This window comes from Saimiri boliviensis, chromosome 13 (assembly GCF_048565385.1).
Source record: "Saimiri boliviensis isolate mSaiBol1 chromosome 13, mSaiBol1.pri, whole genome shotgun sequence".
Classification (NCBI taxonomy): domain Eukaryota; kingdom Metazoa; phylum Chordata; class Mammalia; order Primates; family Cebidae; genus Saimiri; species Saimiri boliviensis.
In genome coordinates this window covers 15,502,097-15,527,478 of record NC_133461.1, presented here as the reverse complement: position 1 = coordinate 15,527,478, position 25,382 = coordinate 15,502,097, and the positions used below count along the sequence as shown (strand labels likewise).

Genomic DNA, 25,382 nt, shown 5'->3' with positions numbered 1-25,382 from the left:
ATATTAATCGTATCATTTTGCATCATAGGCTGGCAAAGACTCTGATTGTTGAATCATCCTGGCATCCTTCAATTTTCAATTCCAGGCAGAAAAAACCTACTTGCTGAAAGGTTTATTGATTGGCTCATAACTCATACTGAGTTGTAACATATCTAGGAGGAATCATCTAATTCTATGCTTGATGAAGTAAGCATTATTTTTACAGCCTGTTGACACAGAACTTTTTTTTTTTTTTAATGGCTTACCTTGAATAGCACCGTCAGGCTAGTTGACCTCCAAAATTTTTTCAAACCCTAGTGTAATTCTCTGGCACTTGAAGTCACTGCTAATAGAGAGGCTCACTTTCTTCAGTCATTCAATGATATATTATGTGTGTACAGTACCAAATGCAGCTTGGCATTTAGTAAGTGCTCAAGAAATTCTCATCCCCTTGTTAGTGATTTATCAAGCTACCTTAATGTTTAGCTACCTTTAGTGTCAGATTTCATCATCACTTGTTGAGCAATCGCACCGCACCAATTTTTTAGGCTTGTAGGGCACAGTCATCTGTGGTTAGATGTTTGTTGAATTATTTGAAAGGATAAACAGATGCAACCCTAGATTAAAGATATTCAAACAAGTTTATAATCTTCTCAGGTACCCAGAAGCCCAGTGAAATTTGAATATTAGCCCCAATAGTAAAAGAGGTGACACCTACATCCAGGGAGCCAGGCAAGAACCCATCCTGTTCTGAAAGTGAATGGATACCCTTTTGGAAATGCTATGATGGGCAACATAAAGTAGTGCTCAATGACATAAGATATTAAATAATTCACATGTTAGAATTTTCCAACCTCTTGCAAATCATAACCAATGACTAGACTGGTTTTTAGAATTTTGCGGAAGAATTTAGGGAAAAAAATAATTATTTTCAAATGATCATGGAGTGAAGAAAACTAACAGCACATTTCTTTTCTATGCTTACTATTGAGAATTGAGAAAAACTCTGGATGCTTAGTCACTAATTTCCACTGGTCAGTATCTTATAAAATGGTTTTTACTTGTTTTATTTATACTCTAGCTACATAAGTAGTTTATATTTTCCATAAAGGCAATCTCTCTATTTTAAAAAGTTTTCTTCTGAATTTCTCTGTGCCTAGTATATTTGTAGGGTCATGGTTCAGATAATATTGTCTGATAACAAGTTAGAAAAGGAAGACAAAGGGCTCAATAGGAGAGCCAGGTCAGAGGGGAGTCTTCATTTTGTTCTTAAATCATGTTAGTTTCTGGAGTTTGACTCTTCCGAGCTCTCTCTTAGTTGTTCCAAACTTTTTGCCCTGTCTGCTGACCCTCATGTTTAAGGTCAGTAACATAACAGTATTGCAGAGTGCTAGAACCAAAAGTAACATCAGAACATGCTTTGGCTAAATTTAAAATGTTTTGTGTTTTCAGTTGTAAAATATGTTTGTCAATAATCAAATAATAATTCTTACCCCTACGACACACCTGCTGCAGGAAAACAAAGGCTTTGAAGTAGCTTAAAACACATTTTGCAAATCCTATGTAATATCTTAGAAAAATTTTAGAATAATATGAAAATTCAAATGTAAGAGACCATCTAAGACAATGTGTATATAAGTAAAATACATTTTCGCTTCATGTTCTTCTAGTATAGAAATTTGAATTGAAACGTGAGCCAAGTATCGTTTTGAGGACTCTATAGATTGGAAAGAGCAAAGAAAATATAAGCATATTAAGATAAGTATTCAATTTAGCTGAAAGCATAGCATTTGTTTTAAAAAGTATATGCCACTTTTTTTTTCTTTTCTCTTCCCTTTAATCTATCAATGATGATTTTACTCTGGATTCCAAAATGGCACTGGAAAAGTGCCATAGAGGGAGGGGCAAAGTTGATATATTTCCATTCCTGTCAGGGTGTGGATGGAAGCTTACCTGACCAGCTGTTAGCAGCAACTCTGAAGGAAAGAAGGTAAATGCTCGAATTGCTTAATAATAATTTTTAACAATGAACACTGTATTGAAAAACCATTTTAAAGAATAGAAACCCAAAAAAGATGAGATTAAAATAGAAGGATATACTTTAAAAAAATTAAGTCAAATACTTAAAAAAAGAGGGTTAGTTTTATGATGTTTTGGAATTTCTGCAGATATGGCAGTCCTCACTGGGAGATACTAACAACACCTGTCGCCTCTCTCAGCCCCAACCACCTGGTCAGATGCCTGATGTGTATGATTGATTTTTTTAAAATGTAGATGTTTGAATAATTTTAAACTTTCGCATACTTGACACATTTATTTTATATTTTAATGAATTGTTTCTGGAAATATAAAATGATTTAATATTTAGAATATCTATATATTAAACAATGTAAATTTAGATTTCTTTTTTTGCATTGTAAGTTGGAAAACACTTTTGATGGTATCTTTCACAAATATTTCTTTGTTTTGAGATATTGGTTATTATTTAGTTTGCTATAATCTGATTTGAATACATATTTCAGCAGAATAGCATCTACTTTGTGAAGTTGGAATTTCATTCTTGAGGTGTTAGTAGCTTTGTGGGAATTATAGAAATTATAAAACATGAAGTATTTCTGGAGTATAAATATTTTTTTCTTACTATATATAGGAGAAATTTTATTCCTACTATATATAGGAAAAACAGTTTTGTTCAGAATATTTTGGGTTGTTAGAACATCTATCTTGTCTAAACCTTGACATTTTTACTATAAGGGAAAATTGTAATAAATGAACTTTTTCTTATATAGTAAAACATTAACAAAAAGCTGACTCTCTTATGCAGAATCTCTTAATTATAGCTGCCTGCAGAATATACAAAGTTAACATGAAATGCTAAATAATTTTCTAACATTACAAATATTAGGATTATCCACAGTGAAAAATGGGTAGATGATAGCAAATCAATGCATAAATATTATGAAGTGTTCTCATGTGCTGCCATTGTGTTCTCTACTGATGGAATACAAAGATGAATTAAAAACATTGAACCTACCTTCAAGACAATTATGCTTTGGAAGTAAAGACAACAGTATAAAAAAATAATTACCTTACAATGTGATAGAGGAGGTAAGGGAAACAAATGCTGTGTGGGTACTGCATACAGTAGTGACTAATTAACTCTTTAGAGGGAGAGTTTGGAGGAAAGTGGAAGAAAGTTTTACGTGAGTAATAAAGCCAGAGAGAAACAAAACAAACAAAACAGATCATGTGTTGATGCCTCAAAAGCCATAAAAAAGGTGAAAAAAAAAACTTTTAAAAATTAAAAATGTAATGCATTTCAGATAATATTTAAAATTATCTTCAAAGCTAACAATGTAAGTTAAAATCTTAGAGGAAAGATTTTCTTTCTTGTAAAAAATTTAAAGTAGATGAAGTTTTAAAATTAAGTTGAAAATACATTACTTTCAAGGTTTTGAAGTGATAAAAGAAAGCACCAGAAAATACTGACAATTTAAAATAAATAAGAGTAAAAACAATTCTATAATAAGAATAATAGAAAATAAATACTTGGAAAATGTTACAGGCAAAAATATGATAGTGTCTGTATTGATATGAAAGTGATTTTTTTTTCTTTTTCTCCTAAGAACTGCTTATCATCTCTTTCCTATATAACTATGGTCAGCAGGAGGTAACACTGGGGGCAGTAAATGGGAGATACTGTAAGTCACTCCCAATTAGGCTAATGTTGTTTGCAATCTTGAAATCTCAATCTGTATTTATCATACGTTTGCACAGATTTCAATGCAATTTGAGAAGAATTTTTTGAGTAAACTTTCAGTCTAGAGAAGCAACTTCCATAGAGATTGTAGGAATCTTTGGAGAGCAAACTAGAGCTTGAGATGCACTTTCCAGAGAGGGAGTTCAGGGCTGTCCTGAGATGGACTGTCAGTGCTCGGAGGTCCTTTCTACAACCTTTGGTCTTGGTAAGAGACTCAGTCAAGACATGGACCTGCTGGTGGCATCTGCATCCCAAAGAGCCACATGGTGCTCACTCAGGGCATGGCCTTTGTGAGCCCTAGTGTTATCTTCTCCGGAGGATGACCTGGTATAGGAGGAAAGAGGGTGGCTTTGAAATCCGACTGAATGAACTGATTTGCATAACACCTGTGTCACATAGTAGTTGGTTGTACAATGAAGATTATTTCTAACTTACAGGATTTTTTTTTAACAATAGACACAGTATTTGTAAAATGCCAGGCATATCACAAGCTCAAATTAAACAGTAGCTCTTAGTACTCTAATGTCATTGTGGGTAGAGTTAGCACTAATTACTTAAGCTGAATGAATTTTTGGGGGACCTTACTATTTTAAGAGGTTATTTCAAGTCTGTTGGAAAACAATGATGACTGAAGCAAATTGCATACAAGTTTTTCAAGTTGTAGCTTACTAAGAGGCAGCCTGTGTCAGCAATTGCCTTTAGATTCAATCAAACAGTAACTTGTTTGTATGGTGGATATTTTCCAGAGTAAACACCGAGTATGGCCTGTGACTGCTTGGGGAGCATTCCCTGAATGCATCTGGAGCCAAAATGTTACTGTGAAAAATTTCTCTTCAATTTTTCCACATGTAGTACTCTTAGTTGTTGTGTTAAACACAAAGTTGCAATGACTTAAAATTAACTGCCATGTTTAGTAATACATCTCAGATACATTTTTAAATTAAACTTTATACATATATACCTCCACACACATATTGATACATAAGTGAGTAAGAAATAAGTGTAAGTTTAATGTGTAAACAATACTCCAAGCAAGAAAGGAACCAGTACCAACTTCCTAGAAGTTTCCTTCATGCCTAGTTTACGTGGCGTCCTGGAGCCAGCTCATACCAGCTCATAAGAGCTAATTCTGGCTAATTCTGTGCATCTTTTTCTATCTCTGGGTACAAAGGTATTTTGTTGGCAGTTTGATCTTAGTGGGGTATTTACACCATAGAAATCAGCAAACTTGTGAATCACGGATTTTTGTTGATTTTTATGTTTTGGGAGTCAGTTCACTACTCTGCTGCTGTCTGTACCTGTGGCTAACCACAGTTCTCCTCATTCATTCTTAAGGGTAGCCACTCTCTTGACTTCTAAAACCACAGAATAGTTTCGTCAATTTTGCAACTTTATGTAAATTATACAGTATGAAAGTTTTCATGTATGATTTCTTTTTCTTTCTTTTTTATTTTTGAGATGGAATTTCACTCTCCTTGCGCAGGCTGGAGTGCAATGGTATGATTTTGGCTCATTGCAACCTCTACCTCTCAGTGTCAAGTGATTCTCCTGCCTCAGTCTCCCAAGTAGCTGGGATTACAGGCATGCACCACCATGCCCAGATAATTTTGTATTTTTAGTAGAAACAGGGTTTCACCATGTTGGTCAGGCTGCATGTATGATTTCTTTTAGTCAACATTATGTTATGATGTGATGTGAGATCCATGCTATTTGTTTATTCTGCTGATGATGAACATTTGTGTTGTTCCTGAGTTTTGGCTATTATGAAAGTGTTGCTATGAAAATATTTGTAAATATTAAAAAAAAATTCTCAAGGTGATTTTGCTACATACCTTTGAGAAATCTCTCTTACAATTAAGTTTTAGTATTACAATGTTTAGAACTCCACCTTTTCTATTTCTTGCTAAGTTGATCCTGTTTTGAATACAATGGATTTGGAATTTGTAGTTTAGTCATTACTGTTTTCAAATTAGTATCCATGTAAAAGGTGTTACTAAAATGCCAGGGGTTTGGTCTACGTCCTGTTTTCACTGCACAGAGAGGCAATCACTGAGACAATAAGTGTTGTCAGGGAAGAAGGCTTTAATCAGATGATGTCAGCTAAAGACATGGGAGATAAATCTCAGATCAGTCTCCCTCAAATTACTAAAATTGGGGGTTTATATAGTGGGGAAGGAATGTAGCTATATATGGGAAAAAAGAATTAGGGAGGGGAAAGAAAGCAATCAAGATGATTGAGGGTTCCGCCATCTCTTTGCATGCTGTAATGTGAATTTCAGCTGCTTGATACTCTCTGAGAGGCCTGCAGATGGGTTTCCTGAGGAAGGAATTGAGATAAGACAAATGTAAGTTTCAAGCTTTAAGATGAAGAGGATCAATTTCTTTTTCTTTTTCTTTTTTTTCTTGAGATGGAGTCTTGCTCTGTCACAAGGCTGGAGTGCAGTGGCATGATCTTAGCTCACTGCAACCCTTGCCTCTTGGGTTCAAGCAATTCTCCTGCCTCAGCCTCCCAAATAGCTGGGATTGCAGGTGCACACAACCACACCAAGCTAATTTTTATATTTTTAGTACAGACAGGGTTTCACCATGTTGGCCATGATGGTCTCGGTCTCTTGACCTTGTGACCTCATGATCTGCCCTCCTTGGCCTCCCAAAGTGCTGGGATTACAGGAGTGAGCCACAGCGCCTGGCCAGGAGATCAATTTCTATGTTTATTCATAAAGACCATAAACTCACTTCTATGGAACTATTAGGCTGGTTTCAAAGGGATTTTTGATAAGGACAAGACAACTAACCTTACATTTCTTTTTCTTTTTAATTGCAGCAACATAACATAACATGGCTTTTATTAGTAGTCTAAGCTTATCTTTAATAAATAAAAACAATGTTAAAAAGCTTAACAGTATTTTTAAAGTGCTATATTTTTATGTCTTAATCAGTAATTACATCTTAATGAGTGCTTTCTACAAAATACCTTTTCCTTTCCTATTTCATTTTTGTAAATTAATATCTTACTCTTCTATGCTTCTTAAACTCTACTCCTGAAGCTGTGAATCCATGATCTGCTCAGTTAGGTCATAGATTCCCAAAGGCAGAGACTGTGTCTTGTTCAGCCCATCCTATATATAGTGACTAACCCAGTGGGAGAACTTCATAATTAGGTTGGGGTCAGATTTAGGCAGTTTCTAATTAAAAAACGGATTCCCACCCTGCAAACAAACAAACAACCCCTCAGAAGGTGATTAGCAGATAACATTTTAATCAAGTCATTAAATATTCATTATTTGCTATGTTTTAGACTTGTGTGTAAAGCCAGGAAAGATCTTCCTATTGAAAGTGCTTACATGTAGTCATACAACTTTAACAGCAACTGTCCAGCTGTTTGTTTGTTTGTTTGGTTTTGATTGTTTTCTATTACTGTTGTTCTCTCAACTCCCTTGGAAGATGAGGCAGCATTAAATCTGCACACAACTGTAATGAAAGCTTAGAACCAGGTAACACTCAGAAAAAGGAATTGTTGCTGAGAGGAGAGCATCACAGCACTCCTGGAAAGTAGTTAACAAAGCTTATAGAAGCTTAATGAAGAATTGGGCAGAGAGAGTGTTGGAGTGTTCTGCAGCCCACAGAGTAAGTGTAGTGCCAGGATTAGAATGGAATATGAAAAGCTGTGTGATCTAGGAGGAAGCAGCCCTGGGCATGAGATCTCAGCCCTGCTTTGCTTCTGGCCAGCTACATGAGCTGCATGATCGTTGCAAGTCACTTCATTTCATCTGGCCTCAGTTTTTTTATCTTGAGAAGTAGGGAGTTGGCCTGCGTGAGTAGTCATGTCCTTTCTAAAGCAGGCAAGACTCCGATCATTTAGTTCTGAGAATGCTCATGCCAGAAAAAAACGCCTTCTACTCTGATGCCAGAAGGCTGCAGGGGTGAAGCCAAGGGGTTAGCTGGAACATTTGAAGAACCAGGTTGGGATCATTCAGTCTTTCTATCCAACCCCTTCTTTTTCTTCAATATAGTCAGGCTCTAGTCTTCTTTTAATAGTGATGACCAAATGGCCAGAATGCCCTTTACCTTCTCCTCCTTTGATGTTAAAGATTTTGATCAAGCATCAACCTAAGTTATACAACCAAGATTTAAAAAAATATTAGACTACATTTCATACAAAAGTTTATCATTAATCAAAAACTTGTGAAATCCCCCCAACTCAGACCATCTTTTATTTTTTGTTTTTCTTTTCTTTCTTGGTAGACTTGTTACTAGATGGGTAATGTGAGCCATGTGTAGAGAAATATATTGGACATGAAGGTGTTTACCAACATGTGTAAGGGTAGCTTTCTGAGATGTGAGGCATTATTGAATTTCCAGACACATCCAGGACATCCATTACTCAAAAAACACCCACCAATTAGGGCAGAATGCTCCTGAAAAAACTCTGATGTTCTATGATTACCCTCAAATTAGTTTGAAAATACAAAGTATGTTGCAAACCCCATTCATAGATGTAAGATGAGAACTGTGAGTGAGGTACAAACTTGGCAGAAAGAAAATGTAAGAATAAAATGGACCATAAGCTGAATAAGGAAGAGACGTACCCATATATAGTGGACATGTGTTTGATCACCTATCATCAGTTGAGGGGCAACTTAGAAATAATAGATACAGTAGAAAGAGTACTTAGTTTTGGGCCAAATGTATGTGTTATTTGATTCTACACTTTTCTTTTCTGAAAAAGAGGGAATGATCATATTTACCTTGCAGAGTTGTAGCATTAAAGGTAACATATGGAAGATACTTAGCACACATTAGATGCATTTTTAAAAAAGTTACATAATGTTATCTTTTTACATAATGTTATCTTTTTAAATTAGGTTTTATAGGCTAAAAAAGCCTATATTAACTAGGAAAGTATTAAAACAAAGTACACCATTCCATTCACTGCAGCAATATTTCTTTATGCTTTTGATCTGATGATCAAAACACAAATAAGAGGATTTACATTTCTATCTTGGAAATACACAATATCCATAGGCAAAGAGACAAAAGAAAAGGCATTCACTTTGAGAGGAATAGATCAGTGGTGAGATCTACATATTCTCTTGATACTCTGGAATATATTGGGTGGGAAAGGCAAGATAGCTGTTCTTAGGGAAGTCGCCGTCTTACTCAGTTCTATATTATCTGTGGTTCTATGCTGTCAAAGAGGACACTGAATCTGGTGATATGGTTTGGCTCTGTGTTCCCACTCAATTCTCCTCTCACATTGTAATCCCATAATCCCCACATGTCGAGGGAGGGACCTGGTGGGAGGGGATTGGATCATGGGAGCAGTTTCCCCCATGCTGTTCTCATGATAGTGAGTGAGTTCTCGTGAGATCTGACAGTTTTGTAAGTGTTTGGCAGTTCCTCCTTTTCTTCCTCTCTCTCCTACTGTCTGGTGAAAAAAGTATTTCCTACTTCATCTCCTTCTGCCACAATTGTAAGTTCCCTGAGATCTCCCTAGACATGTGGAACTGTGAGTCAATTAAAACTCTTTTCTTTATAAATTGCCCAGTCTCTGGTATTTCTTTATATAGTATGAAAATAGACTAGTACACTTGGTAACATCAAAACCCCCAGCATCATTCAAATTTACTATCTCTTGAACAATGTGAATGACTGTCCAAAGTGCCTCAAGTTCTGTAGTCTGCATGTGGGATGAGTCAAACGGGAGTGGGAATGTTAACAAGGGCCATGACCCATGGGAATCTGCTGGGCATAACCTCAGTCACAGAGCAACAAAGGGAGTGTACAGGTAAAAGATGTAAGCAGAACCAGTCACAATCCGTGGAGAAGAATCAGATGGGATAATATTTGCTTGGCTGCTAACTTGAGCATAACAAGTGTTAGCCTTTGGCTCCATTTTACCTAAAAACAGGCAGTTCCACCACAAAGTGGGTAGGATTGTGTCCCCTAAAAACATGGTTTAAGTCCTAATCACTCTACGTGTGCATATGACCTTGTTTGGAAATAAGGTCTTTGGAGATTAATCAAATTAGGAGAGGTTGTACTGGCTTAGGATGGGCCCTAAGTCAATGACTGCTGTCTTTAAAAGAAGAGGGAAACTTGGATAACACATGGAAGATAAAGACAAGAATGTGAAGATCAAGGCAGAGACTTGAGTGATTTGTCTACAAGTCAAGGAACATCAAAGTTTGCTGGCAACCACCAGAAGCTGAGAGACAGGCATGAAACAGATTTTCCCTGAGAGTCTCGAAATGGACCAAATCTGTCAACATCTTGATTTTGGAAGTCTGTCCCCCAGCATTGTGGGAAAATAAACTCCTGCTGTTTAAACCACTCAGTCTGTGGTAATTTCTTATGGCAGCCCTAGAAAACAAATTCACACTACTCAATGAAAATAGATGTCTGTCTACCAATATTAATATCAACACCAATATTTGTATACAGGGATGATAAAGACTTTAGTTTTCCAGTTCTTAATAGCATACTAAATAAAAAATGACTGTATTTCAGGTATATAAAACAAGAATTATTTGTACACTTATTTTCTTTCAATCACCATTTTCTTTCTTCTTTTTTTTCGATTTTAGATTGTTATAAGTTTTACAATGGACTCTCTTGTTGCAGCAAATACCAAATTTTGCTTTGATCTTTTCCAAGAGATAAGCAAAGGTGATCGTCATAAAAACGTATTTTTCTCTCCCCTGAGCCTCTCAGCTGCCCTTGGTATGGTCCGCCTGGGGGCTAGAAATGAGAGTGCACGTCAGATTGATGAGGTATGTATCCACCAGGGTGCTACGCAGGGTCCTAAACTCTGGGTCCATACTCAAAAGTCAGACGCTAATCCCATTCAGGCAAGCCAAGGGGCTTGCTGCACCCTGGGCTTGGTCAGAACCCATTCCTGTCTCTGAGTCTTTATTTGTATTTCCCACACCTTACTTCCTCTTCGAGCCTACTGTTCTTAAAGGCTCAGTTGAAGTTCTACCTTCTTTAGGGTGTTCCCCAACCTCACGTGTGGCAGCTTTTTTTCATTTATCTCTATCTGTATCTCTGTATGTATGTCTGTCACTCTTTTACTCTATGATTACTAATACCAATATTGCTAACAATTTTTAGTTTGTGAATATGTCTTCTGCCTCACTCATTTCATTAAATAAATATTTGTTAAGCACCATATATGTATCTGGTGGCTAGAGGGCTTGGTGTCCTCCTGGACTCTTTCTTTCACTTTACACCACCTTTGTCAGAAAATTCTGTTGGCTTTTCTTTTGAAATATATCCATAATCCAGGCACTTCTGCCAGTCTCCCTGAGGGCTGAACCACCACCATCTTTTCTCACCTGGCTAGTTTAACAACCTCCTGACGGCCTTTTCTGCTCTCACTGGCCGTCTGTTCTTAGCACAGCAGCCCAAGCCTGAGTCAGATTCTGTTTTCCATCTGTTCAAAAACCTGGATTTCTCATTTCACTCATGATAGAAGTTCAAGTCCTTACAATGGCCCACAAGGATCTTGGGAGCCAAATCCCAGATAAGCCCCATGACTCCATCTCTCACTCTTATCCCTCCTCACTGTGCTGACATACCGGCCTCCTGGCTTCCTTGGGTAAGCCATGCCCATCCTATCTTGGGGCCTTTGCTCTGGGTCCCTTTGCCTGATGTCTCTCTCCCCTGGTAACTGACCTTAGCTCACTTTCTTCTTCAAGACTTTGATCAGCGTTTATCTCCTCCATGGGGTCTACTTGACCTCCCAATCTAATGCGGCATACTGACCTCTAACCCATAAGGGATCCTTGATACTTTTTTCATGTAGTGTTTCTCACTATCTAACATATAGCATACAGTAATTAATTACTATGTGTCTCGATTTTTGCATGCGTCCTCCACCAAGGGTATTTGGTGATAGTTACTTATCCCTAAACTTTAGGTTCTGGATACCATCAACAGCAATAACCTCATGTGATCTGTGATTCCTTTCTGAGTATGCCCTAGAGGGCAGGTATCTTTGTCCTAGAACAGCACCTGGCTTACAGTAGATATGTAATAAACATTTGTAGAAAAAATAAATAAAGCTTATAGGGCAAGTCCCTAAATAAACTACAAGTTCCCGAGGTTAGCCTAAGCTTCCCTGAATGTAGCACATAGCATAGGGATTATGTACAAATCAGGCTGTTTTCCCTGAATATGGAGCAGTAGAATTTATGGATTAAGGCAGCATGTGTTTCTGGGGTCATTCTGCTTTATTCGTCTACTTAGATTTGGTGTATTATTTTCTTTTTCCCCCCAAATTTTATTTACTTTTCATTATACTTTAGTTGTGGAGTACATGTGCAGTATGTTATTTTCTTATTCCGTTAGCAAAACTTAGCTTTAGAGTATGGTTTGCATCTTGCAGGGCAGAATTCAGATGTTCTTTCTCAGGCACTTGAGGGCACCTGCCGACCAACTGGGTCTGAGCAGTGCAGGAAGTGACACCTGCCTCTTACCTTTCTACCAGGCTCTGGATAGCTTGTCTTTTGCTGTCCTCACTCCCTTGATTCATGTGAAACTCTAGATCAGCACTATCTGACACAAATGTAATGAGAACCACGTAGTCATTTAAAAATTTTTAATAGCTGCATTACAAAAGGAAAAAGAAACAGATGAGACTAATTTTAATCATAAATTTTACTTAACCTAGTATATGCAAAATGCCATATCCACATATAATCAATATAACAATTTTAGTGGGCTCTTTTTTTTTTTTTTTTTCATACTATCTTCAAGATCCGGTGTGTATTTTGCACTTATAGTCAATTCAGATTGGTTATCGACAAAATCCTCCATAGCTACATTTAGCTTGTGGATATCTCTATATTCTTTTAGTTTGGTTGTATTTATTCATCAATGCTCTCCCAGGGTGCAGTTCGTTCTTCATCTCCACTCCATCTCCCAACCCAAGGACAGAAGCACTCAGTTTCCTTTAAACTGCTGTTGATTGTTTTGCTTCACTATGTGATCATTGTAACTGTCTCATTATGAAAATGATTCTGAAGTTATTCAGGCTTCCCTCTGTTCCTATTGTCTGAAAGACCCCGTCTCATTATCATGCAGGTATTACACTTCAATGAGTTTTCCCAGAATGAAAGCAAAGAACCTGACCCCTGTCTGAAAAGCAGCAAACAAAAAGTGCTGGCTGACAGCTCTCTGGAGGGGCAGAAAAAAGCAGCAGAACCTCTGGATCAGCAGGTGAGCCTCCACTGTAAACTCTTGCCCTTCTTATTTACATACTGCTTATTGTGGCTCTAGGATATTTGGTGATAGTTGCTTATCCCCTAACATTAGGTTCTGGATACCATCAACAGCAATAACCCCATGTGATCTGTGATTCCTTTCTGAGTATGCAGCCCAGATGTCCTTGACTATGCTAGATTCCTAAAGAGTAGGATTTGGTGTCTTCTGCTTATGATAAAGAAATCTAGATCATTACCCTGTCACTCATCTGCTTCTACATGCCACAGGGCCCCAACACAGAGCATGGTCGAAGATGAAAGGGGTAAGGGTTAGGGTCATCTGTGGAATTCTTACTATCTCCCGCCACCTCTGCTTGTTCCATTTTGTGCTGAAATCTGTACTGACAAAAATTTTATTGATTGCCTCATCCCAGTAGGAGGAAATGTATTCTCCAGGGTGTATGTCCCCCTACCTTAGAAAGTTTAAGAGGAGGGTGGAGAGATGATTGTCTTTTTTTTCCCCCTGAAACGAAGTCTCACTCTGTCGCCCAGGCTGGAGTGCAGTGGTGCAATCTTGGCTCACTGCAACCTCTGCTTCCTGGGTTTAAGCAATTCTCCTTCTTCAGCTTCCAGAGCAGCTAAGATTACAGACATGAGCCACTGTGCCTGGCCTCTTTTATCTTTTTAAACATAAATAAAATCAGAGGACAGGCACAGTGGCTTATGCTTGTAATCCCAGCACTTTGGGAGGCTGATCACGAGGTCAAGAAATTGAGACCATCCTGGACTACATGGTGAAACCCCATCCCTACTTAAAATATAAAAATTAGCTGGGTATGGTGGCACATGCCTGTGGTCCCAGGTACTCGGGAGACTGAGGCAGGAGAATCGCTTGAACCCAGGAGGCAGAGGTTGCAGTGAGCTGAAATTCTGCCACTGTACTTCAGCCTGGGTGATAGAGTAGGACTCCATCTCAACAACAACAACAACAATAACAACAACAACAACAAAACAAAACAAAACAAAAAAACCACCACCAACAACAACAAAAAAAGAAAGAGAAAAAAATCAGGGTATGTCAGTATGAAATATAGTGAGTGTTGCTGAGTTCCCCGGATGTATTTTTCCTGGATGATCTTGATATAGATGCAGGAGCCATAATCTTCCACTGGGACCACTTCTCGCCCTGTATTCCTGTGTTCTTCCCAGCTCACTACCCCTGCATGGTAGCACAGACAACTGACATCTCACTGAGGAGCTCTATCTTGCTTCTGTACAAAACACCCATCCGTTAGTGGTGTTTAGCTCTTCCGATAGATGATGCAGTGAAAGCCACATTTTGTTTCTTCTTTCCCTAGGATGAGTCCTTAAACAATGAGAGCAGACTGCTCAGCTGCTACTTTGGGCAGCTTCTCTCCAAATTAGATAGGATCAAGACTGATTACACCCTGAGTATTGCCAACAGGCTTTATGGAGATCAGGAATTCCCAACCTGTCAGGTGAGTTGCACATAAATGGTGACTAAAGCTACCCTGTAGCATACTATTTAAAAATCAGGGAGTTGCTGGGTTACTCACCTGCCATCTAGAACGCAAACCTTTTTGACAGGATGATGTGCTGTGAGCTGGTGAGGTGTCTAGGACCTCCCTCTCTCAGTCCCGTGCTTTTGTTCTCTTCTTCCCAGTGTTCAACATGAGCAATTTACGAGGCCCATTGTGGGTGGAATAGAGGGAGTGGAAGAGGGTTGTGTGAGCAGTGGAGCCTTTGGAGCACGTGAGGGCTTGGTAATAGCATCCTCTCTTGACTGTCTTCCCAGTCAAGGTGCCTGGTTGCTGCACTTCTCTCTCCCTTATCTGTTGGGTTGCCCCCAAGACATTTCTCTAGAATCTCCTTTTGTGCCAGGATCAGGCTACCCCCACAATGCAGTTGTGTTCACTGTGCTCTTTAGAGAGTTGGGTAGCAGGAGAAGACGGCATTTTGGCATTTGGAGCTGAAAAGCACAGGACTTGTCTCTATGGCTAAACAGCTTTGTACCTGGAGCAAGCTGTGTCTCCATCTGGGCTTCAATTTCCTCTTGAATCACTGGAAGGGGCCATGTGCTAAACAATAAATGTGGGGCATATGACCAATGGCAAAGATGTGACATGGCTGGTTAGTGCAAGACTAGCCAGGGGTCGGACTGCTTCCTTTGGCCAAAATAGGTGTGTTCCCTTGCAATGAAAATAAGACTTTTCATACTGGGTTTTTAAAAATTAGCTTTTTTATGGGCTATAAATTCACATATTAAACAATTTACCTATTAAAAGTACATAAACCAATGTGTTTGCTATATTATGTTATGAACTTTTTAAAATTATGGTAAAATACATATAAAATTTACCATTTTAACCATTTTTATGTGTACATTTCAGTGGCATTAATTATATTCACAATGTTGCATAACCATCACCCTATATATTTCTGAAATCTTTTTTTTTCATCACTCCAAACAGAAACTCTTCAACCATTAAGCTGGGGGTGAGTTCTTATAAACAGAAGCAGTTTCCAGCCAAGTCTCTCAAGTTACCTAAAATTTACCTTGTGATGGCTCCACAGATGGGTTGTTCAGATAAAAGGATATCCAGTAGGAAAGGCTTGTCCCACTGTAACTATAGACTGTTCATGAATAATGTTTGATATCCTCATTTGTCGCTATGAAAACCAAAATGTCTCTGGCTAGTTTAAGACTGGAAATGGATAGACACGGTTAGGCCTGTCCCTGCGATGTGAAATGAATGACCAGGCTCATCCTTCTTGGGAGGCTTCTCAGGAGAGCCTCACTCTTAACTACAAGCATTATTGCCTGACTTTATTGCACTGTTTCCCTTTTATTCCAATTGTACAGGAATACTTAGACAGTGTGATTCAATTTTACCACACAACGATTGAAAGTGTTGATTTCCGAAAAAACGCTGAAAAATCCAGACAAGAGATTAACTTCTGGGTTGAAAGTCAATCCCAAGGTAAGAAAGCCCAAAAGCATGGGAGCTGATGCTGGTTTCTGTTTAAAAGAAAATCGTCTGCCTAACTTTGCAGATTGTTGGTCTGTTGCGGGCCAGAGGTTCACATATGTGGACTGTGTTCAAAGCATGGTTTGCAGAATGCGATACCATCTCACACCAGTCAGAATGACTATTATTAAAAAGTTAAAAAACAACAGATTCTGGCAAGGCTGCAGAGAAAAGGGGAACACTTATACGCTATTAGTGGGAATGTAAATTAGCCGTTGTGGAAAGTGGTTTGGAAATTTCTCAAAGAAGTGAAAACAAAGCTATCATTTGACCTAGCAATCCCATTACTTGGTATATATCCAAAAAATATAGAGCATTCTACCAAAAATACATATGCACTCATATGTTAGTCACTATGCTATTCACAATAGCAAAGACATGAAATTAACCTAAGTGCCCATCAATGATGGGTTGGGTAAAGAAAATGTGGTACATACATACCATGGAATACTACACAATCATAAAAAAGAATGAAATCATGTCCTTTGAGGTAACATGGATGGAAACGGAGGCCATAATCCTGTGAATTAACACAGGAACAGAAAAGCAAATATTGCGTGTTCTCACTTATAAGTGGGAGCTTAACATTGAGGACACATGGGCATAAATATGGGAAGGAACAATGGACCCTGCAGATACTACCAGCGGCAGGGAGGGAAGGAGAGGAATGGGCTGAAAAACTACCTATTGGGTACTATGCCTACTCCTTGTGTGCAATATACCCATATAACAAACCTGCACATGTACTTCCTGTATCTAAAATAACAGTTGAAATTTAAGAAAAAAACAGAACAAAAAAGCATGGTCTGAAAAGCATCAAACAGTTAAACTGCTTAGATATTGCTGTTATTTAATGTTGCTATTTTGGTCTCTGGTCTTACTGGCATTGGGTGGCAAAGAAGCGGGGAGACTAGCCTCACTGCTGCTGATCTTCTAGGTGGGGCTTACAGAATGCTCCCTTCTGCCAGTGCCTGTGTGACTCTGAAAAACAGAATAAACTCTTTCCTCCAGGCATAAAAAAGTTCATATTAAGGCCTGGATATGTACTTTCCGCTTAGTGAGTTAACTCCTCCAGAGTATTTTTAAACGTAGATGATGTCAACCTAATCTATTATTATGGGATTTAAGTAGAGCTCTTCTTGAAATGGAAGATCTTTTCTTCTTAAGACATCTTGCAGGCATTCAAGTAACTTTGGTAGTTTGAGTCAGAAAAGGGTATACCCTGAAGATGGGCTATTGCCTGCTAGCTTGGGGCTTTTCAAGTTGGCCTTAGGGCTGTGGAAGGAGTGCTAGAGCTGACCCCAAAGGTGGAAGGCCTGAGGACCTGCTCCCACTAGTCTTACTGCTTCTTGGCTGTGTGACTTCAGCTCTTCCTGGATGCACCGTATTCTCCTGTGAAGAGGGTATAACAATTCCTCCTTCTCATGATTAATGTGGGATGGAATGAGAAAGGAAATGTGAAAGCATCTATAAAATAGGTTTCATGTCATGGCCTAGCACATTTATGTGTATTTTTGTTTATATGTAAGCATATATCCTATGCTATGTTTTGTGCTTGAGACAGGAAGTTTATGTTGTGGTTCTTTGTTCTCAAGTGAGCTTATCATATTGTCAGATGACTGAATATATAATTTCAAAGATAAACCGTAGTGTAAGATGTCTAATGACAAGTTCCAAACACAAGCAATACAAGGAATCAAAAAAGATTCCTTCTGTTACAGTGCTGTGATTGGACTCCTACAGGGTGGAGCCAGAAGGTCTCTCCCCTGCCCCATCGCCCCCTCTCTTATGTCCATCCAGGACTATGAATGAATCTTCTTAGGTTAGTTCTTGAACGAGACACTCCCCAGTCTTGGGGGTCATCAGCTGCATTGAAAAATGTTACTGGCTGGGTGTGGTGGCTCATGCCTGTAATCCCAGCACTTTGAGAGGCCAAGGAGGGGGCGAATCACCTGAGGTCAGGAGTTCAAGACCAGCCTGGCCAACAAGGTGAAACACCATCTCTACTAAAAATAAAAAAAAAAATTAGCCAGGCGTGGTGGCGAGTGCCTGTAATCCCAGCTACTTGGGAGGCTGAGGCAGGAGAATCATTGGAACCCAGAAGGTGGAGGTTGCAGTGAGCCAGGATCACACCATTGCACTCCAGCCTGGGAGATAAGAGTGAAACTCCATCTCAAAAAAAAAAAAAAAAAAAAAATTATCTACCTGAGTACTTTTGATACAATTCATTCTCAGGATGTTCTCTGGTATCTTTTTTAGGTAAAATCAAGGAACTCTTCAGCAAGGACACTATTAATGCTGAGACTGTGCTGGTACTGGTGAATGCTGTTTACTTCAAGGCCAAATGGGAAAAATATTTTGACTGTGAAAACACAGTGGATGCACCCTTCTGTCTAAATGCGGTACTGTTTCAGGACTCATGGTTTTCTAGCTATCCAACTCATGATTTCCACTAGGAATGATTTGCAATATGCATACTCAAAAAGTTACAGCTTACATTTACAATAAGAACATTTTTCATTGATAAGAACCCATACCTGAATTTCACTGAGCATTTTTTTGTGCCAAGTGCTCCCAGTACTGAATATTTTTCCATTTGTTATTTCATTTGTTCCCCCATAGAGCATTATGAGATGGGTGTTATTATGATTTTCACTTAGGATTTGAGACATAAAATGGAAAGGCTAAGTTAGTTAGCCAGATTCATGCATTAGGATTCAATCTGTGAGCATTTGCCCAGAAACTTGTGTTCTAAGCTAGTAGATTTAGAACAGGAGGAAATGGCAAGGGTCGAGTCCCAGCCACTTGTCAGCCGGCTAGCTTTTTATTGGAGATGAATTTTTCTCTCAAGCACTGAATATCTCCATCTGCAGGTTGATGACCCCTTACCCCCCTACCTTGACGTTATTCTGAGATTTAAGCTGCCTGGGGTTTGTGCCTTCCCTCTGAAGGAGCAAGTGTTGTTATTTAAGATGGAGATGATTCTCCTTTAACCATGGCTCCCCTTGGTGCTGTGTGGCAGCATCATCCAGGCCAGATGGCATGGGGAGATGTGAGACCAGCAGGCTGGGCTAGGGCAGGCCCTGCAGGGGAACAGTTGGCAGGCTATGTTTCTGCTGACTTAGCAGTGGAGATGCTTTGATAGTAAGTTTACCAATCATCATCTTGGGAGCTGAAGAACTGATTAAAAACATGAAAAGGGCCAGGCATGGTGGCTCACACATGTAATCTCAGCATTTTGGGAGGCTGAGGAGGAAGGATCACTTGAGACCAGGAGTTTGAGACCAGCCTGGGCAACATAGGGAGAGCCTGTCTCTACAAAAAATAAAAAAAATTAGCCAGGTATGGTGGTCTGCTCTTGTAGTCCCAGCTAGTTAGGAAGCTGAGGTGGGAGGATTACCTGAGCCCAGGAAAGTGAGGCTGCAGTGAGCTACAGTGGCACCCCTGCACTCCAGCCTAGGTAGCAGAGCAAGACCCTGCCTCAAAAACAAGCAAACACCCCCGCCCACCCACTCCACAACAACAACGAAAAAGACACAGAAAGAAAAAGTGTTGGCAAAGTAAGGCTCATGGATGAATGGGCAGACTCCTGTAGGTTGGATCCCTGGGGTGGCGGGGTAGAAGGGTGACTACAGGAGACCCTTCTCATCTTTAGAAATCCCTGTCCTCAGTGAGGCTGGGGCCATATGAATTTGGGAGCTTCCCATAGCCCCCCTCTGACTTCCTACCTTGACTACTGCAGAATGAAAAGAAGAGTGTGAAGATGATGACGCAGAAAGGCCTTTATAGAATCGGCTTCATAGAGGAGCTGAAGGCACAGATCCTGGAAATGAGGTATACCAAGGGGAAGCTCAGCATGTTCGTCCTGCTGCCGTCTTACTCTGAAGATAACCTGAAGGGTCTGGAAGAGGTAATTCTTCATTTCTACATCTCTATAAATTATTTAACAATAGATCTTTAGAAAACAAAACGGTTCTACCCTCTCCCAAGGAAATACTGTATCTCACCTGTCAGAGACATCAAATAATATATAAGAATCTGAATTAGATTAGATACTTATTCCTCATTTGTCTAGAATTAAACAACAAATGCCAGAAATATTGGGATTGGAGTTTTTTCTTTAATCTCATAGCTCTCTGCAGCTGTTTTAGCAAAACAAGGAATCTGGGGTCTAAGTAACTTGAGAAGTTTTCAAGCTTTTCCTTTTCTCTGAGTATCCTGACTTCTGGCCTCTTACTCATACCATTTTTCTGTAGCTCAGTTAAAGACCCATTAGCTGAATCCTGTTTTTGGGAACATGTACCATGACAAAAGTATAGATAGTGACAACAGAATAGATTGCTAGTGAGGTAGGAATTAATAAAGGCTGGAGAAGCTCAGCTACATATTGTCCAAGGGGGTAAAGAGATAAAAGAAAGAGAAAGTGAGAGAGAAATACCAATATAGCAGGTATAGTAGTTACAACATCAATAACAACCATTATTCGAAATTGCCACATGCTATCACTGTGTTAAGTACTTTATATACATGATTTTGTTAATGTTTGCAAGAACTTAATTGTATTATCTCTATTTTATGGAAGAGGAAATTTAACTTCAGAAAATTATGACTTGGCCACAGCACCCAATTAATAGACTGAGCTTTGCTGGGCTTTGAACACTTGTCTGTCAAACACCAAAGCATGCTGGAACCTGAGTTGTCCCATATCTTCTTTTAAAGAAGAAAGATATTTGCTTGAGGTTTCAAATGAAATCAGACTATTCTCTGGCTTAGAAAAAGGCCTTGAAAGTTGTCACTGACCACTGAAATGGACTCAGGCACTTTGAAGTAATTGGGGGGTTCTTTGTGCTCTCATAATCTGATCTTAAATACTATTTCTTTCCTCTTGTAGCTTGAAAGACAAATTACCTATGAAAAAATAGCGGCCTGGAGTAGCTCAGAAAACATGTCGGAAGAATCGGTAGTCCTATCCTTCCCCCAGTTCACCCTGGAAGACAGCTATGATCTCAATTCCATTTTACAAGACATGGGCATTACAGATATCTTTGATGAAACGAGGGCTGATCTTACTGGAATCTCTCCAAGTCCCAATTTGTACTTGTCAAAAATTATGCATAAAACTTTTGTGGAGGTGGATGAAAATGGCACCCAGGCAGCTGCAGCCACTGGGGCTGCTGTCGCGGGAAGGTCCTTATCATCTTGGGTGGAGTTTAATGCCAACCACCCTTTTCTGTTTTTCATTAGACACAACAAAACCCAAACCATTCTCTTCTATGGCAGGGTCTGTTCTCCTTAAAAGGGGCATGCTGATCTAATACTTTGGAGCTGGAGGAAAATATCAATATAGTCTTCCCCTGGCATAACATGGTCACTTTTTGGTAGTATCTAAAGCATCCCCTTCATCCTCCAGCCATCAGCCTGTGCTTATCTTGATCTTTCTGTCACCCTATAGCTTATTTTCTTCTGAGTCTGTTAGTATTGAAGGGCTGTTGTTCTCTACCCTAAACTTTCAAGCATATAAATTCACTCTCTGTGACCTGAAGGTCAGCACAATTCAGAACAGTACCTACCTCCTTTTGAAGGAATCCCGAAAGTTCAGGTCATTAGACCATTTCTAAGAGATGGCAAACTCAGAAGCCACTTTCACATGGCTGGCAAGAGAACATGTGTGACTAGAATGTGTTTGGAAACTTAGCTCTGTTTCTGGGGTAGTTATAATCGTGGTCATCGCTGGGCAAGATGCACTATTCTTCCTTTGACACCTACTGCATGGAAGATGTCCTGTGAGGTCTTTTTGTCTAGGAGAAGGTAAGGCTTGGGTGTACTTAACTGGTAGCTCTAAGATGTATGCATGCCCCAACCAGCACTCATTTTGCATAGAGCAAGGGAATGATATTTGTCTTGTGATTTTGACACTGATCCAGGAAAGTGGCCAGTAGATATAGAGGAGGTTTGTCTCACTTTTTCTTATCGAGCCCCCCGACATTATCATCAAACACTTCCCTCTGTCTCTCCTCCCCTTTGCTCCAAGAATTCCCACCTGTGGCTAGTTACTCCTATGTACCCAGCACTGTCAGCTGTGGAGAGGAGTGCTGCTGCCATTGTGGACTGCTGGTCTCCCTGTTACCTTCTCTCTGCCTTCTGGCCATGTGGACTTTTGTGTCTTCCTGGAGGTCTCATGCCAGGCCACACGGTGAGATCAGGCTTAAGCCTGGGCACGATGTCCATAGAAACACTTGTTGGCTGGGCATGGTGGCTCATGCCTCTAATCCCAGCACTTCTTGGGAGGCCGAGTCAGGTGGATCACTTAAGTCCAGGAATTCAAGACTAGCCTGGGCAACATATTGAGACCCTGACTCTACAAAAAATACAAAAATTAGCTGGGCACGATGGTATGCACCTGTAGTCCCAGCTACTTGGGAGGCTGAGGTGGGAAGATTGTTTGAGCCCAGGAGGCAGAGGCTGCAGTGAGTTGAGATGGTACCATTGCACTCCAGCCTGGGTGACAGAGCAAGACCTTGCCTCAAGAAAAGCCAAAAAGCCAAAACAAAACCTGAGACTGTTGCCAAGAAGACCATTGGCCTCATCTCAAGCTCGAGTCTACTGAAGTCCTGACCCCCGAGTGTTCCCACTCATGGACTCAGAGCCTCTGTTCTCTGGCGTGGCCATCTGAATTCTTAATTTCTGCCTTAGCTGAGGGTTCTGCCATGACCACCAACATGTCTGACTCACATCTCTTTGGAGTCAATCTCTTTCCTATCTAGGTGGGCTTCAGGTCTTGCTTGTGGCTCAGTTTCCCTGGCCTGCCTTGTGGCTGTCCTCCTTCCAGCTGCCACCATGTCGTTCAGTGTGGCCGCAGCAGTTTTCAGGGGAGAAGGCAGGTGAACCATACTTGGTCTTGTGCTGGCCTCCTCTCTCTTTTCTCGCATGCCCCAGTGATTTCTTTGTGCTTTGAGAGACAAGTTTCACGTTCTCCATACCACCTTCTCACTGAAGAAGCTCACTTACAACCTAAAACAATTTGTCGTTGGTAACGTGAGGCAGTTTGAGGCAGTGCCTTTTCTAGAATGCATGTCCCGTCGGTCAAATTTATTTCAGATATCCAAAAACTTCGTGTCCCCTGTGGTTCATTTTGGAGTTAATGTATTGGAGGCCATTTCCATGTCTGACCTGGCATCACTGTCAGACACCGAGCTGGAAACCATGACCTGTATATAGGCCTGCAGTGTCTGGCATTTGTTTTGTTCTTGTTCTATTACTTGGTAAACACATTTTTTTTTCTTTTATATTGGGATTTCTCATATTTTGAAGCATGAGAGGCAGAATGTTATCTATTTACAATAATGAGGAAAATTAAGAATCTTAAATCTTTATGTAAATTAGTAAACATTCTTTACTAACCTTTGATTTACTAAAAAGTTTCTTCTGAATGAATAAAGCATTTTTATTAGTTAAAATATATATGATGTGTTGACAACTGATTTTTTTTAGGGATATAAATTTAACTTTAAAAATTTTCATCCAAAAATATAAAAATACATAATCCTTGAAACTAACAATTCACCTTAGTTATAGGAAAAATACATCTTACCCCAGTAATAATTTATCACAACTTTCCATCATAATTACATATGAAGGCATATAAAAAGGATGAAAACTCACAATGCTAAAACCAAAGAGTGATAGTCAGCCAATCATCAGAATATAAAAGAAATTTCTGCTGACTACAAGTTTTTCTTTTTCTTTAAGATGGAGTCTTTGTAAACAAAGCTACTGGGAAGTTACACACACACACACACACACACACACACACACACACACACAAAGATGGAGTCTTGCACTGTTGCCCAGGCTGGTGTGCATTGGTGCAGTCTTGGATCACTGCAACTTCTGCCTCCGAGGTTCAAGTGATTCTCAAGCCTCAGCCTTCTTAGTAGCAGGGATTACAGTCACCTGCCACCACGACCAGCTAATTTTCATATTTTAAGTAGAGACAGGGTTTCACCATGTTGGCCAGGCTGGTCTCAAACTCCTGGTCTCAAGTGATCTGCCTGCCTTGGCGTCCCAAAGTGCTGGGTTTACAGGCGTCAGCCACCACGCCTGGCCCCTGCCAACTACAAGTTAATGAGGCTGGGTGGTGAGGCATCATTGATAGGTCACCTGCATCCCATCTCCAGTGAGTCAGTCTGCTTGTTTCCTCCCATTGCTGCCTTCCTCTGAGTTCAGAAACACAAAGCTCTCTCCCAACCTGAATTCTGGGCATCTGTCTCTCTACTTTATACTTGCGCCACTGTCCTTCAGCCTCTGTCTTTCTTATTGTTTTTTTCTGCAGCCATTTGAAGACTGAATGGCTCCCCAGTTGTGACTTGGAAGAAGGTGAGGACAGGCATTTGTTCCTTCCTTCCTAGGCAGTTTAGTTATCACAAATAAAATACTTTTGGTGAAGCCAAGGGCAGGAAGAGCCTTGGTGGCAGTGTTCTTGGATATTTCATCTACCCTATCTGTTCAAAGTGTACCACACCCAGCCTACACAGGGAGGAGAAGATTTACCTGAGTCCAGCAGAACTACACTAGATAGAAGTCTCTTAGACGCTGGAAATTATTGTCCAAACAGAGAGTTCCTGACTCTTCATTTTTCTTGCACCAGCAAGATTGACCCAGCAATATGGTATCCAGGGGCAGAAAGAACATACAAGTCGATAGGCCGATACAATTGCTGGAAAACCAACCAGAGCATGATTTTAAATCAACAAGTGAATAAGCTCCTCCCTTCCTCAGTTTAAAGTTTCCTCCATATAGCAATGTTGACAGGTAAAACAGATGAGGTAATGTAGATTCAAAAACAATTGTTTCACTTATTCTGACTGTAAATGTTCTGGTAAAAAAAAACCATGGACATATAGTACTCAACAGGCTCCATGATACTTTCTAGTTCACAGAATCTATATGTTCAATTGCATTTCAATTTAAACCCCTCATATAACTTCATACATTGTCTAGTGCATACTCCTCAAACTCTTCTGTGTTTTTTTCCTTGAGCTGGGACAAGCCAGAACATGTGTTGCTTCATTTCTAATTGGTGTTTACTGCTTTTGCATGGTAGTCTTTAAAAAAATTACAATATCATTAACCTGAGGCGGAGGTCCAATTGGAGCAACAGGGTGAGGAAGCTTGTGCAGTTGTCTCAGTGGATTTCTTTGTCCATAGTTAAATGCCAACTTCAAATGTGTTCTTCATCCACACCACTCATCTTGCATTCTTAGTTTCCCAAATTCATTTTATTTTCCTTTTACTTAATTAAAAGAATCCAATTTTTTTACCCAATAAAATCAGAAAATATCCCCAAATGTGCATACTTAAGTATATTAAGCATATTAATATACTTAT

General features: G+C 39.6%; 1 protein-coding gene across 1 annotated transcript; it reads left to right on the top strand.

Annotated features, from left to right (window-relative positions):
• The first annotated feature begins 1,918 nt into the window (after positions 1 to 1,918).
• Positions 1,919 to 23,429, top strand: SERPINB12 (serpin family B member 12). Its single transcript, XM_003926017.3, has 8 exons — positions 1,919 to 1,969; positions 10,327 to 10,512; positions 12,827 to 12,961; positions 14,304 to 14,444; positions 15,830 to 15,947; positions 18,255 to 18,397; positions 19,738 to 19,905; positions 20,887 to 23,429. The coding sequence occupies exons 2-8, from the start codon at positions 10,345 to 10,347 to the stop codon at positions 21,289 to 21,291; spliced, it is 1,278 nt and encodes a 425-aa protein (XP_003926066.1). The 5' UTR covers positions 1,919 to 1,969; positions 10,327 to 10,344; the 3' UTR covers positions 21,292 to 23,429.
• The last annotated feature ends 1,953 nt before the right edge of the window (positions 23,430 to 25,382 follow it).

Coding starts and splice junctions, on each gene's coding strand:
- SERPINB12 (XM_003926017.3), top strand. CDS start 10,345: ATGGACTCTCTTGTTGCAGCAAATACCAAATTTTGCTTTGATCTTTTC. Junction 12,962..14,303: donor CAGAACCTCTGGATCAGCAG/GTGAGCCTCCAC, acceptor TTCTTTCCCTAG/GATGAGTCCTTAAACAATGA. Junction 15,948..18,254: donor GGTTGAAAGTCAATCCCAAG/GTAAGAAAGCCC, acceptor TATCTTTTTTAG/GTAAAATCAAGGAACTCTTC.